General features: G+C 39.6%; 1 protein-coding gene across 3 annotated transcripts in view; it reads left to right on the forward strand.

The window, feature by feature from the left end:
* Positions 1-15,440, forward strand: part of DCC (DCC netrin 1 receptor) — a 1,303,205-nt gene that overhangs the window by 1,154,840 nt on the left and 132,925 nt on the right. For all 3 annotated transcript variants that reach the window (XM_027525589.1, XM_027525591.1, XM_027525590.1), the window contains exon 21: positions 874-906. In XM_027525589.1, the coding sequence (XP_027381390.1) occupies positions 874-906 (33 nt within the window). The remainder of the gene's footprint in view (positions 1-873; positions 907-15,440) is intronic.

Raw genomic sequence — 15,440 nt, forward strand, 5'->3', positions numbered from 1 at the left:
GTATTGGAGAAGACTCTTGAGAGTCCCTTGGACTGCAAGGAGATCCAACCAGTGCATCCTAAAGGAAATCAGTCCTGAATATTGCTTGAAAGGACTGATGCTGAAGCTGAAGCTCCAATACTTCGGCCACCTGATGCGAAGAACAGAATCATTTGAAAAGACCCTGATGCTGGGAAAGATTGAAGGTGGGAGGAGAAGGGGACAACAGAAGATGAGATGGTTCGATGGCATCATCAACTCAATGGACATGAGTTTGAGTAAACTCTGGGAGATGGTGATGGACAGGGAGGCCTGACGTGCTGCAGTCCATGGGGTCACAGAGTCGGACACAACTGAGCTACTAAAGTGACTGACTGACTGATACATAATTCATTTAAAATAGTCAACAATTCAGCACCTTGCCTCACAAGGTTTAAAATCAAACCATTTAGATTAAACTTTATAATAATTTATTACTTTACTCCGTTCATCTGAAAATTGGTTAAGTTCTCTCGTTGAAAAATTAAAAATAAATACAAGAAAATAGCTTCCTTAACTTATTTAAAGTATATGGATGATAATTACTTGGTAATAGCATGCATTTATTACTATTAATTGTATTATTAAACTTGCATGAAAATAATCTTAAGTTTGTTTTTAGAGGACTGTTACAAATAACATTTTTACAACACATTTACACAGCAAAATATTACTTTCAAATTCTTTCTTTAATTTAATGGAAATAATCACAGTAACTGACTCCTTATCAATTTTATTTCAGTAGGGCATTGGCCTTGATGTGAGAACTCACTAATAAAACCATTGGCTAGAAATGTCACCTTTCTTGATGGAAACTGCCAAAATCTAATAATATTATTTCTCTTTCCTCCACAGTGGAACACCCTGACACAATGGCTAATGACCAAGGTTGGTGGTTTTCATCCGTCATTTTTCCCTCCTTGGGTCAATGCTGTCTTTTAGAAATGTCAGTCATTATTTCATTTTCTTCTTTCTACCTGGGCCATACACCTGATGAAGCAGACACTAGTGCGATAATTAATCTAGTTAATGAAGTTCTGCTTGGCTGAGGTTTCGGCTCTGATAGGGAGGATGTAAATTTTCTTGAGAGGAAATTGTTTTGTCTCCATTCTGAAGGACCAATTAAAATGTCAAGCTTCTTTGTATGAAATAAATTTTTAGTCTCTGTCTGCACTTCTGAATAATTCACATTAAGTGTAATTAAGCTCAGCATAATTTTCAAGCTGCTCTTGCACCCTTTCATGAGCTCTGGATTAAAGTTCTGTAGCTCGACAGAGAAGACCCATAACTCGTGTGTGCTTTTCCTCTACAATGAGCTGCTTTTCACACAGAAAAACAAAGTTAGGTCAACTTTTTTTAGGGCAATACTTTTGTTCATTTTGAAGCCAGAAAATTTTCATTTTAAGAATAAGGTGGAGTTTTACTTGCAGTATTTTGTCCTCCTTCCATTCTTTTGCTAAAAGCTGATTTGTGTAGAGAAACAGAGATGGTTTTACACAGAGGAAAATGGAAATAAATCAAATCCATCAATTCTCAGGTAGATAGGAATTTATTACCATGATTTGTAGACTGATGTATTAAGATTCCATTTTTTTTGCACAAAGATAATTAGTAGAATGCCACAGGGGAAAAAAAAAGAATAGTTTATGCATTTGATTTTTATAGGATGTTGTAGTCTTCCAAAAGCAAGCGTTTGGAAATGCTCAGAACTGGTGACTGTTGGTGTTGTGAGTATTGGTTCAGAGCTCACAGCTTGTATAATTGTTTCCTGCTTGAGACATTATTGTCAACGTAACCTCCCTACCATCATCATGTCTCTAAGGCATCGTGGTGTAGACTATGCTTTTCAACAAGAATACTTTTCAACTGTTGACAAATACTAAGAATCTGAATGTTGTTTCACTAACAGTAGCAGATTGTCTACATGAGCAGTATTTGATTTAATGATCCTGTATTCAGGTTTATCTCTGGGTCCTTATATCATCCCTCTGCTTAAGAGAATATGGCCAACACTTCATACAGGCAGTAACTGAAATGATGCAATACACAGAAATGTCCACCCAGGGTTAAATTTTCCATTAATCATTCCCTGATAGCTCAGTTGGTAAAGAATCTGCCTGCAATGGAGGAGATCCTGGTTTGATTCTTGGGTAGGGAAGATCCTGAAGAAGGGATAGGCTACCCACTCCAGTATTCTTGAGGTTCCCTGGTGGCTCAACTGGTAAAGAATCAGCCCACAATGCGGGAGACCTGGGTTTTATCCCTGAGTTGGGAAGATACCCTGGAGAAGGGAAAGGCCACCCACTCCAGTATTCTGGCCTGAAGAATTCCATTGACTGTACATGGGGTCGCAAAGAGTCGGACACAACTGAGTGACTTTCACTTCACTTAATCACCTATATGTTCCTGCTTGCTTACACTTAAAATATTTTCGTAAGGTCAGTATCTACTAAACAGTAATATTTGAAAAGCCACTAATGATAAGTAATTGGCAGCTAGCATGTATTTTATTAGGTAAATTAAACATTGGTGCTATCTAAATTCAAGCTGGAATAGTTAATTAGCAGAATTTATAATTTCAATTAAAAATAATTAAAACAACTTTGCATAGCATTCTTAACTTAAATGAATTTGGAGCTTCCACAGGCAGGCAGCTCCTAAGTTTTGAAATTATGTTTACAAAAAGTATATATAGAGAGAAAAAATATGAAAACATTCTTTAAATAACTGAACCAGATGAAAAGTTACATTATTAGCCATTTGAGTGACAGTATGCTCAGGCTTCTCAATGTAGTGGATTTCCAGTTGTTTCTGGATCCCTTTTAATTTTTTTTTTGCTGTTATTTGTTCATTGTTTTGGTAATAATATTTTCAGCTACCAAGAAATATATTTTGTACAGTCTCTTTGGTCACACACTCTCCATGGATTTTACTCAGATCCTCACATTGACAGTGAAATCAGATCAATTCCTGGGAACAAAAGGAATTCCCAAGAATTATTGCCAGTGGCTGTGTTCATATATTCGGGCATTTGTTCTTTTTCTTCATCTGACATTACTTCGATTCTGTCACAGATTATACTACTTGGTCCCTTACTCAAGCACGAGTGGTATACAGTTGGTCAAAGTGATAGGTTCTAAATTTTACATCAAACTCTAATTACTTGTAAAAGTGAGAAGGAGTGACAGTATGTAATTTAGTGGTTATAAGCCAGATCTTTAAATTCTTACAAAGAAAGCATATAAAATTTGTTGGCCATCCAAAACTCTTTGAAAACAAAATCAGACTTAGTACTCAAAAAATAACCCAGTTTAAGGATTCCTCTAAGATTGATGGGAATGATAGGAAAAGGCTGCTTTGAAGATCCCCACTCTCGGCACACAGCAAATCAGCTGGATATGCATTATTGTGCTCTCTGTTAGACCAATTTGTCCCCTTCCCATGGTGAAATGATCCCACAGTTATATTTACGACAAGCGCTGAATTTCTGTTGAGAGAAAATTTGCTCAGAGAGAAAATTTAGTACCCTGGGTCAGAGTTAACCTTGCAAAGATGAATCCTAAATAGAAAAGCAGGAGGTTGAGTTTGACTCATATGAGAAAAAGTGAGAAAAGTTTTGATTGTTTTTAAAAAGTGTCACTGTGATCTCTTATCACAATTACCTTTTCTTGGAATTTAATATCTCCCTTGAAGGATGTAAATCTGAAAACAAAAAGTCAGTTATGTTTGAGTCGCTTCTGATTGGGGGAAAGTTTTCTTCTGAGTAATAGCAATGCTAGCATGAAAATGATGGATGATTTACATAGAACTCCTTTTCCCCTTCATGTAAGTATAAATTGATCAGATCTAGCGTTTTCACATCTCTTGTTCCACATCTTAATTATTTCTCTAGTCTCTTGTAGGCACAAGCAGCCAATAAGTTTTAAAGTCATCATGGGATTTTAGAGGTTAATTGCAGATTTACTCCTCTGGAGGGTCAGTTGGAGAAGGAAAGTGAGTGGAAAAGATACAGACTGTGTTCCTTTTTTATTTTTCATATTTTGGTAAAAACCCTGTTAATTTGCCTGTGTCTGGGTGGGTGTGTATAATAGTAAAATTAATCCTTGTGAAGCTTTCACCACCAACTGCTATTCTAAGAGCTTAACATGTATTGACTCATTTAATCCACATAATGTGTGTGTGTGCTAAGTCACCACAGACATGTCTGACCCTTTGCCACCATATGAACTGTAGCTCACCAGGCTCCTCTGTCCATGGGGTTCTCCAGGCAAAAATACTGGAGTGAGTTGCCATGTCCTCTCCCAAGCGATCTTCTTGACCCAGGGATCAAAGCCACATCTCTTTCATCTCTTGCACTGCAGGCAGGTTCTGTACCACTAGTGCCACCTGGGAATACTGTGGGAGACACCCTGTCATATAAGAAGCGGAAGCTCACAGAGTTCAAGTGATTTGCCTGTAGACACCCAGCTGGTGAGCGTCAAGACCATGATTCAAACCCGGACAGCCATCTTTCAAAATCCCTATTTTGAACCACCAAGTATGACCACATGCTATATATACATATACACACACGGCACTTTTGACGTATATCTGTAAAGTCCCTGCTTCTAAAGTGGGCGTATAGATACTTTCCTAATATCAGCCTTTCTTTTCCCAATTCAGTGAATATTCTAGAGAACAAAGCAGTTATCAATCTGAGATCATCCTGTAAGTGGGAAGCTGCAGCACTGAATATATGATCCTGACAGTCCTTTATCTCAGGAAACACAAGCATGGTCCTATCTCTACTGCCTTGGTCAGCTCGAGTGGCCAATTCAAAACACCACAGTTTGGGTGGGTTAAGTAACAAATGTATTTTCTCATAGTTCTGGAGGCTGGAAGTCTCAGATCAGGGTTTGGCAGGGTTGGTTTCTGGTGAGAACTCTCTTCCTGGCTTGCAGACTGCTGCCTTCTTGCTGAATTGTCCTCACGGGGTAGAGAGAGTGAGAGTGAACTCATGACCCTGCTTATAAGGATGCTAATCTTATTGGATCAGGGCCCCACCCTTATGACCTCATTTAACTTCAAGTACTTCTATAAAGACCTGTGTCTCCTAATACAGTTAAACTTGGTGTCATGAATTCAACATATGAATTTGGGGATGGAGAGGACATAATTCAGTACATACCATCTACTTTCAAAACCAAAACTGTTCTTTCACTGATTCTCTTTCCAGATTTTCAAATGAGGAAGCAGAAAAAAATGTTGTGCAGGTCACTCAGATATAGTATCAGGCAGAGTTGGAACTCAAACATGTTTATCTCTGACTCCTAGAGTATATTGTCTTTCCTTTGTAGACTGTTGCTCTATTTATGAAAAAATTGGCTCTTTTTCTACAATCAGCTTAAACCTTTTAGATCTTCAAACAGAAGCATTTATTAAAGCCTCTTGTTTGGGGATCACAGTGGAGGATAGCCAAAACTATAAAGTATGACCAATTCTTGAAAGTAATTATTAGATCAAACTTTTAATCATAAATGATTGCTTTTGCACCCTTGAGCAAGTGAAAGGAAAGGTAGTTGCACAATCGTGTCCGATTCTTTGTGACCCCATGGACTGCAGTCTGCCTGGCTCCTCTGTCTATGGAATTCTCCAGGAAAGAATACTGGGGTGGGTTGCCATTTCCTTCTCCAGGCAATCTTTCTGACCCAGGTATCAAATCTGGGTCTCCTGTATTGCAGGCATATTCTTTACCAACTGAGCCATTAGCATTTAACCCCAAAATGTTATCCTCTGTGTTGAGGTGTCAATAATGTAAAAACTGGTAATTCTTAGCATGAAGACAAATGCTAAGTTTCATGTGTGTTTCCATGCTTGCCCACCAGGGCAGTAGTACAGGTGCTGTGTCCATGACATGGTACCATAAAGAGGAATCCTCATGAAATGATCTGTATCACTGCTGATGTGAATTATGAGGGAAAATGGCTTGCTTCAAGCACCGTCAAGTATCTTTAATTCACCATGGCCTACAGAGGGGTGATGTAAAACAGGAGACCTAGAAAAGAGGCATAAATTCACAGGCCAGTTTTTAGATCCAGATGAAGGCGGCCTCCTGAGAATTGCCCTCCCACTGCCGAGAGAGAATTACACTCCTCTGAATGGCGATAATGGCTGGTAATGCTCCAGGCTTTGCCGTCAGCTCAGTGTGTGATGGAAGAGAACCAGAATGCAATCGGATGCCCGAGATGCTAGCACCGTGCTGACACTGTGAGCTCCTATGTGGATTTGGGCGTGGGACTGAACTCCTCTCAGCATCCTCACCTGTAAAATGATGACTTAGCCCAAATGATCTTTGATTTCTTTTAAGTTTCAGATGATCAAATTTTAGAATTGGTATTAGAAGACTAAAGCGCAGGCACAGCATCTTCGGGTCGGGTAGCCCTTCGCACGTCAGCACTCCCGCTGGACATCTGCACTCTTCTGCGCGTTGTGCATGTTCTATCCTAGTTAGCTCTCACATCCTTACAGATGCAGAAAGTAAAACTCTTAAGAGGTCACATCTTGCCAGAGACTCACAGTATGTAAGTAGTTAGGCTGAAACATATACCCAGGCTAAGTAGCTTGAGAATCTCTGCTTAGAACCAATGTATAATTTCTGGAAATGCAGTAAGTTAATCAACTCCTACTTTGTTATCAAGAAACTGAAACTTACACATCCTTCCCATAAATTCACCCAGTTTAAAGGTCTTTGTCTTTCCTCAATAGGGTATTCAGGCCAAGTACTTGACATTACACCGGCCATTTTCCACCTCAACAAGTTTGATCTCATGAATAAACAGAATGTTAATTGTTTCCAGTTTTAGGGAAATAAGCTTTTCAAGGCAGTCTAGTCAAGCTTGAATTCAGTTAATGTAATTCAGATTTTGCAGGATTTGGATCACAGGAGACAGGCTGCTGTTTGAGAAATTGACACCTTTAGCACCTTTTGATGGGAGTCATTTAATTCAAAATGAAAACCTCTTTTTACCCTATTATCCTGTATAATTTCAACTCACTTTATTAGTCAACTGCTTGCTACACTCCCTTGAAAAAAAAACTACTCTCACATATGTTTTTCTCAGCTCCAGAATTTTGCAATTCTGGAAATTATAGTGTTAAAAAAAAAAAAAAAAACAGAGGCCCAAAATGAGTAATGTGCTTTTGATAAAATATCCTTTCCCAGCAAGCAACGAAGAAACTGTCTAGTCAACCTCTCAGAAGTTATAATGTTTTAATAGGTAACTTTGAGAGAAAAAAAAAATGTACCTAATGCTTACAGAAGTTAACATGATTCGTGGTATAGTTTTAATCTTCTCAGACCTGAAAGCTAGACATTTTCATTAATAAGCCCTCAAAAAGAGATCTTATGCAAGTCCTTATTGTCAAGCCCCCTGTGATGCCAAAGGTCCTTCTTTGTCATACATATCAGCCAAATATTAAGTTCCTAGCTTTATTTTCTGCCTGCTTTATCAGTCCTGGATTCTGCCTCATCAGTTTTCTTTCTGAAACACAGATGGTTCACTGTTACTTGAAGAATGAAGTCAGTTCTTTGACATCAAGGTCCTGGTTGTCTGACCTCAAATTTCCCCTTCTAGACTCACAACCAGTTTATCCCTCCATGTATGTCACAGTCTATTAGCAAAGGTTCACAAATCACTCTGGAAAAAAAGTATCTTTAGAACTCCATGCTCTAGCTAGTACTGTCCTCTTAGCCTTAGCAGTGCATTCTCCCTTTCTCTATTGAGACGAGTCCTTATCTTTGAAGGCTTCTTCTCAGTTGTCTTTTGTCTAAGAAGTCTTTGTTACCTTTCTGGTCATTTATTCTTCTGTGTGTGCATAACACCCAGTTAGGCCCTGCTATGCTATTTGTTTCTTATAGTTCATTATATATGTACCCCCAACGTCTTGGCCAGGTTGTAAATTCTTTGGTGGCAAAGGGCTAGTCTCATTCACATTGTCATCTCTGCCTCCCTACACCCCCAATCTCTAGTTTTGAACCTATCATATTATAGTTGACTGATAAGAGTTTGTTGAGTTGAATTATGACACAGATATTTGAGAAACAGAGTAATCTGGAAAGATAGACTTTACCATCTCATCCAAAGTATCGTTTGGAAAACCCAAAAGTAACAGTGCTCATGCCTGTGGGATACTGTGCAGCCAGCCCTCCCTATCTTCCTGTTCCAAACCTGCAGATTCAGCCAGTGTTGGATTCTGTCCTGTGTTTACCTATTATATTTGAGCATCCATGGATTTTGGCCTCTGAGGCAAGTCCTGGACCCGATCCCTGCAGGTATTGAGGGATGACTGTATAGGTGATTGATTTTGGGGGGGATGAAAAAGATAGGAAAATATTTTTTCCAGTAGGGAAAATGTATCTTCAATATTCATCTATTAAATTAAAGCTGAACAGAAAGACAAGTTCTCTCTGATCCAGGAAGAGGTGGTCACGTTGTAGATGATTTTGATCCACTGTGTCCTTTTCTTGACCTTTGCCCTTCTCTGTGAAGGTTCTTCACCCTCTTCATCTTTCTTGACCTTCTCTGTCATTTACTGTCAGAGAGAATGTATACACTTGCCGTTCAGCAGCTGCTCATGATCCTGAGTATGGAAAGAACAAAATCAAAACTAGTGGGTGCAGAGGAGGTTTTGAAATTCCAAATGTGCGATATGAAAACAGTTGGACTCACTTTTGACAACCTGTTTAAAACTATTTGCCTAGCACTGTTCTGGATGTGATGAAACATAAGAAGGAAGTATGGTTCCATGGGTTCATTTGCAAAAAGATACAGTATAGTTAGGATGTAAAGACTCGCAGCCGGATATGAAAAGTATGAAATGCTAAAGCAGGTGGTACTATCTGCATATGCATGTGATAGGGTTTCAGACAGGAATCACTGTGAGTAGCAGTAAAAAGACTTCTTAAGATCCAGTAGTTTAAATATACGAGTAAAACTTGAGTCAGCACAAATGACTATAGAGGGAAAACAACTTGAACTTTTATTCAGAAAAATCCTAGGATGGGAAAAGCAAGAAGCTGCTCAAAGAATGAGGATTGCAAAACGTGTTCAGGGCATAATTAGGGCACCGCTGTACAGACTAGGACACTGTGGTTGAGATAAATTGGTAACCGTGCTTTTGCTGTTTCTCTCTGCTCTAACACAACAGTTCTCCGGGCTTTTTACTCTGAAATACATCAAGTGCCTACTGTCATAGGCTCCTAAGGACCAGCAGTGTTCCCTGCATCCAGAATCCTGCAAACCCATTCACTCTTGACTGCTGATACTGATCCAAAGTTGTTTGAGGGGAACAGCATCAGTGAGAGTGAGGGTCGGGGAGAGGAAAGGAAAATCTGGAATAGGAACAGGGCCTCACTCTCCGTCATCAACTCTTTAAAGAGTTTTCCTAGCTCCTTTGGTCTGCTTCCGTTATGCCTTTTCTGAAAGGACGCCTTCACTTGTCCCCGTCCTCTGCGTGGTGACAAAGACAACTATTTCGTTTCTTTTCCAAAGTCTGTTGTGTTTTGTGTGCCTTACTGAGAATGGAGCTACCATCTTAAGTTAGACCCACACAGCAAAGCCCTCCCACACAGCAAAGCCCTCCCAATCATACACCCTGATCAACTTAGGCGATGCTCTAATTTCTGCCCAAACTCACTTCCTATTCATCTTTCATTTATTAAATTGCTCAATAATGGTAAAACCATCATCATCAAAGTCAGACAGATTAAACCACTTAAAATAAATATGTTAGTTCATCTTTCTGAGCAGTTTGCTCATCTATAAAATGGAGCTAATAATGTTTACATCATGAATTTGTAATGAATAGCATCCTCATCCTATTTATTATAGAAGTCTTTCCTGTTGCTCTTCACACTCAGCTAGAATCATCACACTAGAATGCGTATTTGATTGAGTCACTTTTCTGCTTTAAATACCTTCAGTGGATCTATCCCCTATAAGAAAAACTCTAGACTCTTTTGTAAAGCATATAATGAGTTTTATGATTTCATCTTGGCCTCTTTCTCTAAGCTTACCCAGTTCATTCTTCTCTGGTACTTTTACACTCATCTTTTAATTCCCACGTGTCACCCCTGAAAACTCAGGGGTCACCCTAAGTGATGTCACCTCAGATGTCACCCCTGAAACACCTTCCATCATTTTTCTGGGTGGAAATAGTCAATAGTCCAGTTTTTCCGTGTGCATCTACTTAAAATTTTTTTTAACTTTTGAATTTTACAATGTAGTTATTATTCACTTAACATATTTTCTCTCACTAGATTATGAACCTCTGCAATAGTCCTTTTATATTACTAATGCTTAGAGCAGTGGGTGGTCCACTCAACACATTTGTGGACTAGATGGATGGGCCATGGGCAGATATATGAATGAAGAAGTTCTGTGCTACAACCAGGTCATTATTTACACATACTAAGAGTGCAGCCAGCAGGATGCCCCATTCTAGTGATTCCACACTGCAGTTAGAATTTCCCTGCATATAGTCACTTGGAGAAGAGAGAGCATCCATGCTCTTCTGTTATTTCTTGATGTGCTACTTGGCAATTTCACTAACACACAAACATTTCTCACACTGCCTTTTGGAGAGATTTGTGGACCATCCAGGTGGAGGAAGCCTTTGGGAATGGTTCTCCTTTATAATCCATGTAAGATCATGCCTCATCTCCATGTTGCTGTCTGGTCAGTGGACAGGTTCTTGGGAAGATCTAATCATCCAGGGAAGTGTCCATGTTTAAAGAATCTTTTTAAATTTTCATAAAAACTAGGCTGCCTCTCAAAGTGATTTCCTAGACCTGTATGCTGGCCATTATTCCAGATACATTATCAGAAAGAATGTATTCAAAGAGATACTTGTGAGAGGAGATGATTTAGAGACCATTCAGCTTTACCATATCAGAAATATTATTAAGCATCACTATGAACAAAGCTAGTGGAGGTGATCAAATTCCAGTTAAGCAATTTCAAATCCAAAAACATGATGCTGTAAAAGTGCTGCACTCAACATGTCAGCCAATTTGGAAAACTTAGCAGTGGCCACAGGACTGGAAAAGGTCAGTTTTCATTCCAATCCCAAAGAAAGGCAATGCCAAAGAATGTTCAAACTACCACACAATTGCACTCATCTCACATGCCAGTAAATTAATGCTAAAATTTCTCCAAGCCAGCCTTCAAAAATACATGAACTGTGAACTTCCAGATGTTCAAGCTGGTTTTAGAAAAGGCAGAGGAACCAGAGATCAAATTGCCAACATCCGCTGGATCATGGAAAAAGCAAGAGAGTTCCAGAAAAGCATCTATTTCTGCTTTATTGACTATGCCAAAGCCTTTGACTGTGTGGATCACAAAAGAGATGGGAATATCAGACCACCCAACCTGCCTCCTGAGAAATCTGTATGCAGGTCAGGAAGCAATAGTTAGAACTGGACATGGAACAGACTAGTTACAAATAGGAAAAGGAGTATGTCAAGGCTGTATATTGTCACCCTGCTTATTTAACTTATATGCAGAGTACATCATGAGAAATGCCACGCTGGATGAAGCACAAGCTGGAATCAAGATTGCCAGGAGAAATATCAGTAACCTCAGACATGCAGATGACACCACCCTTATGGCAGAAAGTGAAGAAGAACTAAAACAACCTCTTGATGAAAGTGAAAGACGAGAGTGAAAAAGTTGGCTTAAAGCTCAACATTCAGAAAACTAAGATCATGGCATCCAGTCCCATCACTTCATGGGAAATAGATGGGGAAACAGTGGAAACAGTGACAGATTTTATTTTTCTGAGCTCCAAAATCACTGCAGATGATGACTGCAGCCATGAAATTAAGATGCTTACTCCTTAGAAGAAAAGTTATGACCAAACTAGACAGCATATTAAAAAGCAGAGATATTATTTTGCCAACAAAGGTCTGTCTAGTCAAAGCTCTGGTTTTTCCAGTAGTCATGTATGGATGTGAGAGTTGGACTATAAATAAAGCTGAACACCGAGAAACTGATGGTTTTGAGCTGTGGTGTTGGAGAAGACTTTTGAGAGTCCCTTGGACTGCAAGGAGATCCAACCAGTCCATTCTAAAGGAAATCAGTCCTGAATATTCCTTGGAAGGACTGATGCTGAAACTGAAACTCCAATACTTTGGCCACCTGATGCAAAGAGCTGACTCACTTGAAAAGACCCTGATGCTGGGAAAGATTGAGGGCAGGAGGAGAAGGGGACGACAGAGGATGATATGGCTGGATGGCATCACTGACATGGACATGAGTTTGAGTAAACTCTGGGAATTGGTGATGGACAGGGAGGCCTGGCGTGCTGTGGTTCATGGGGTCGCAAAGAGTCAGACAGGACTGAGCGACTGATCTGATCTGATCTGATCTAATTACAGGCAGAAAAAAGGGGGCAAAAGGAACAAAGAACTGATGGAACAAATAGAAGACAAATGTAAACATGGAAGATTTTAATCTAAACTGTATCAGTAATTAAATGCAAATAATCTAACAACAGATTTAAAAACAGCCATCTGCAAGAAATCTATTTTAAGTGTAAAGACACATATAGATTAAAAGATTTGGAAGGTGGGAGGAGAAGGGGACGACAGGGAATGAGATGGTTGGATGGCATCACCAACTCAATGGACATGAGTTTGAATAAGTTCCGGGAGTTGGTGATGGACAGGGAGGCCTGGCGTGCTGCAGTCCATGGGGTCGCAAAGAGTCAGACACAACTGAGCAACTGAACTAAATATTATTAAATTATCATTGTTTTTTATTCTGTTAACAATTAAACTTTAACAGAAGTTTTATTCCAAACTTATGTGAACGGTATTTGCACTAGCTAATAAACTTACCTGACTTTTCATAGGCGGGAGCTTATGGCATGTGTGATCAGGAGCAGTTGACAAGTTTTCTTTTCTGACTGGATGAAGTGACGCAGGCTAATTAGTACTTAAAGTCATATGTATCAGAATGTATGGGCTTCTCTTTCCTGAGACCTTTGATGAGACTGTTTCCTGTGCACAAAAGATCTCATTGATCTGAACAGATCTGTTGGTCCCCTGATATTTGCCTTTTGAGTTTTTAACCCATTCTCCCTTGTAAGGTGTTGAAAATGAGTGGTGGTAGAGTTCATAACAGTAACCAATGTTCTTCTGAAATAGATATGCACATATATATGTGTTTAATTCATAATACTTAGCAGTTCAGTTCAGTCGCTCAATCGTGTCGGACTCTGCGACCCCATGAACTGCAGCACGCCAGGCTTCCCTGTCCATCACCAACTCCCAGAGTTTATTCAAACTCATGTCCATGTCAGTGATGCCATCCAATCGTCTCATCCTCTGGTGTCCCCTTCTCCTCCTGCCTTCAATCTTTCCCAACATCAGGGTCTTTTCTAAGGAATATATTTTTCCTAGCATCGTACATACATATGTATTTCATAGATACAAGAATTTTTTCTTCTCTTTTCTTTGGTTGACATCTGCCACATACTTAGAAATCCGGACGTGTTGGTCTGGACGAGTGCTGCTTTTTATCTGTATTTGCAAAAGATGAAAAGTGAAATGTTTGTAAACTTTTGTCAAACTTTTTTCTTTTTTCAAAAAAGAAAATCACTTGCACAACTTTGTTTACGCATCATTTGCCATGTTCCACAAAAGGTTATGCCTGTGCTACAGGGAATCAGGACCTAGAATCAAACTGCAGTGTCAACCAAGAGCTAGGAATTAAGAGTTTATTTGTTTTAATTGTTCATATCTAGAATAAATAAATTTCTGTTTTGTCCAGAAGTGTCCTGATTGACACTTGGGTCCAGACAAAATTGATAATAGCAGGTTTTTTCACCCTTAAAGTATCCTAATCTTCATAATAACTATATGTTCACTCTCTTCATGACATTTGTATATGAAATTATAATCTTATATTTTATACTGATTTCTAAGGATGTTTAGAGAGCTTCCCTGATAGCTTAGTTGATAAATAATCCACCTACAATGCAGGAGACCCCAGTTTGATTCCTGGGTCAGGATGATCCGCTGGAGAAGGGAAAGGCTAATTACTCCAGTATGCTTGGACTTCCTTTGTGGCTCAGCTGGTAAAGAATCCACCTGCAACGTGGGAGACCTGGGTTCAGAAAATGAATTTACTTCTTGTCAGAGTCTACTCTATTTATATTTTATGGCATAAAGGCAGAAATCGGAACCCCCAAAGAAATGCCTCTCATGGTCAAGGAAAGATGGACAATGGCTTATTTGGTTCTCTTGTACTGCGTCTGACTAGAGTAGGCCACCAAATGCATTCCTGTTCCTGTCAATTATTGCTCATAGACTTGCCACAGGATCCTTGAGCACAAAACCTCAATATCCCCTTCATGGATCACAGCCTTGTCCTGGCAAAGGGGCTTGCATAACTCAATGGAGCTATGAGCCATGCTGCGTAGAGCTACCCAAGAGGGACAGATCATAGTGAAGAGTTCTGATAAAACGTGCTTCACTAGAGGAGGGAATGGCAACTTACTCCAGTATTCTTGCCACGAGAACCCCATGAACAGTATGAAAAGGCAAAAAATATGACACCAAAAGATGAGCCCCCCACACCCACTCCCCCAGGTTGGAAGGTGGCCGATATGCTACTGGGGGAGAGCAGAAGACAGTTGCTATAATAGCTCCACAAATAATGAAGAAGCTGGGCCAAAGTGGAGATGGTGCTCAGATGTGGATGTGTCTGGTGATGAAAGGAAGGTCTGATGCTATCAAGAACAATATTGCCTAGGAACCTGGAATGTTGGGTCCGTGAATCGAGGTAAATAATTGGGCGTGGCCAAGCAGGAGATGCAAGAGTGAACACTGACATCTTAGAAGTCAGTGAACTAAAGTGGATGGGAACGGGTGAATTTAATTCGGATGCCCATTATATCTACTACTGTGGGCAAGAACCCCTTAGAAGAAAGAGAGGAGCCCTCCAAGTTAGCAAAAGTCCAAAATGCAATTCTTGGGTGAAATCTCAAAAATAACAGAATGATCTCAGTTCATTTCCAAGGCAAACCATTCAAATCACAGTAATCTAAGTCTGTGCCCAAACAATGATGCCGAAGAGCTGAAGTTGACTGATTCTATGCAGACCTACAAGACCTTCTAGAACTAACAGGAAAAAAAAAAAAATGTCCTTTTCATCATACAGGATTAAAATACAAAAATAGGAAGTCAAGAGGCCCCTGGAATAACAGGAAGTTTGGCCTTGGAGTCCAAAATGAAGCATGGCAAAGGCTAACAGAGTTTTGTTAAGAGAATACACTGATCATAGCAAGCACAGTTTTTCCAACAACATGAGGTGACTCTACACATGGACATCACCAGATTGTCAATACTGAACTCAGACTGATTATGTTCTTTACAGCCA

This window comes from Bos indicus x Bos taurus, chromosome 24, assembly GCF_003369695.1.
Source record: "Bos indicus x Bos taurus breed Angus x Brahman F1 hybrid chromosome 24, Bos_hybrid_MaternalHap_v2.0, whole genome shotgun sequence".
NCBI classification, from domain to species: Eukaryota; Metazoa; Chordata; class Mammalia; order Artiodactyla; family Bovidae; genus Bos; species Bos indicus x Bos taurus.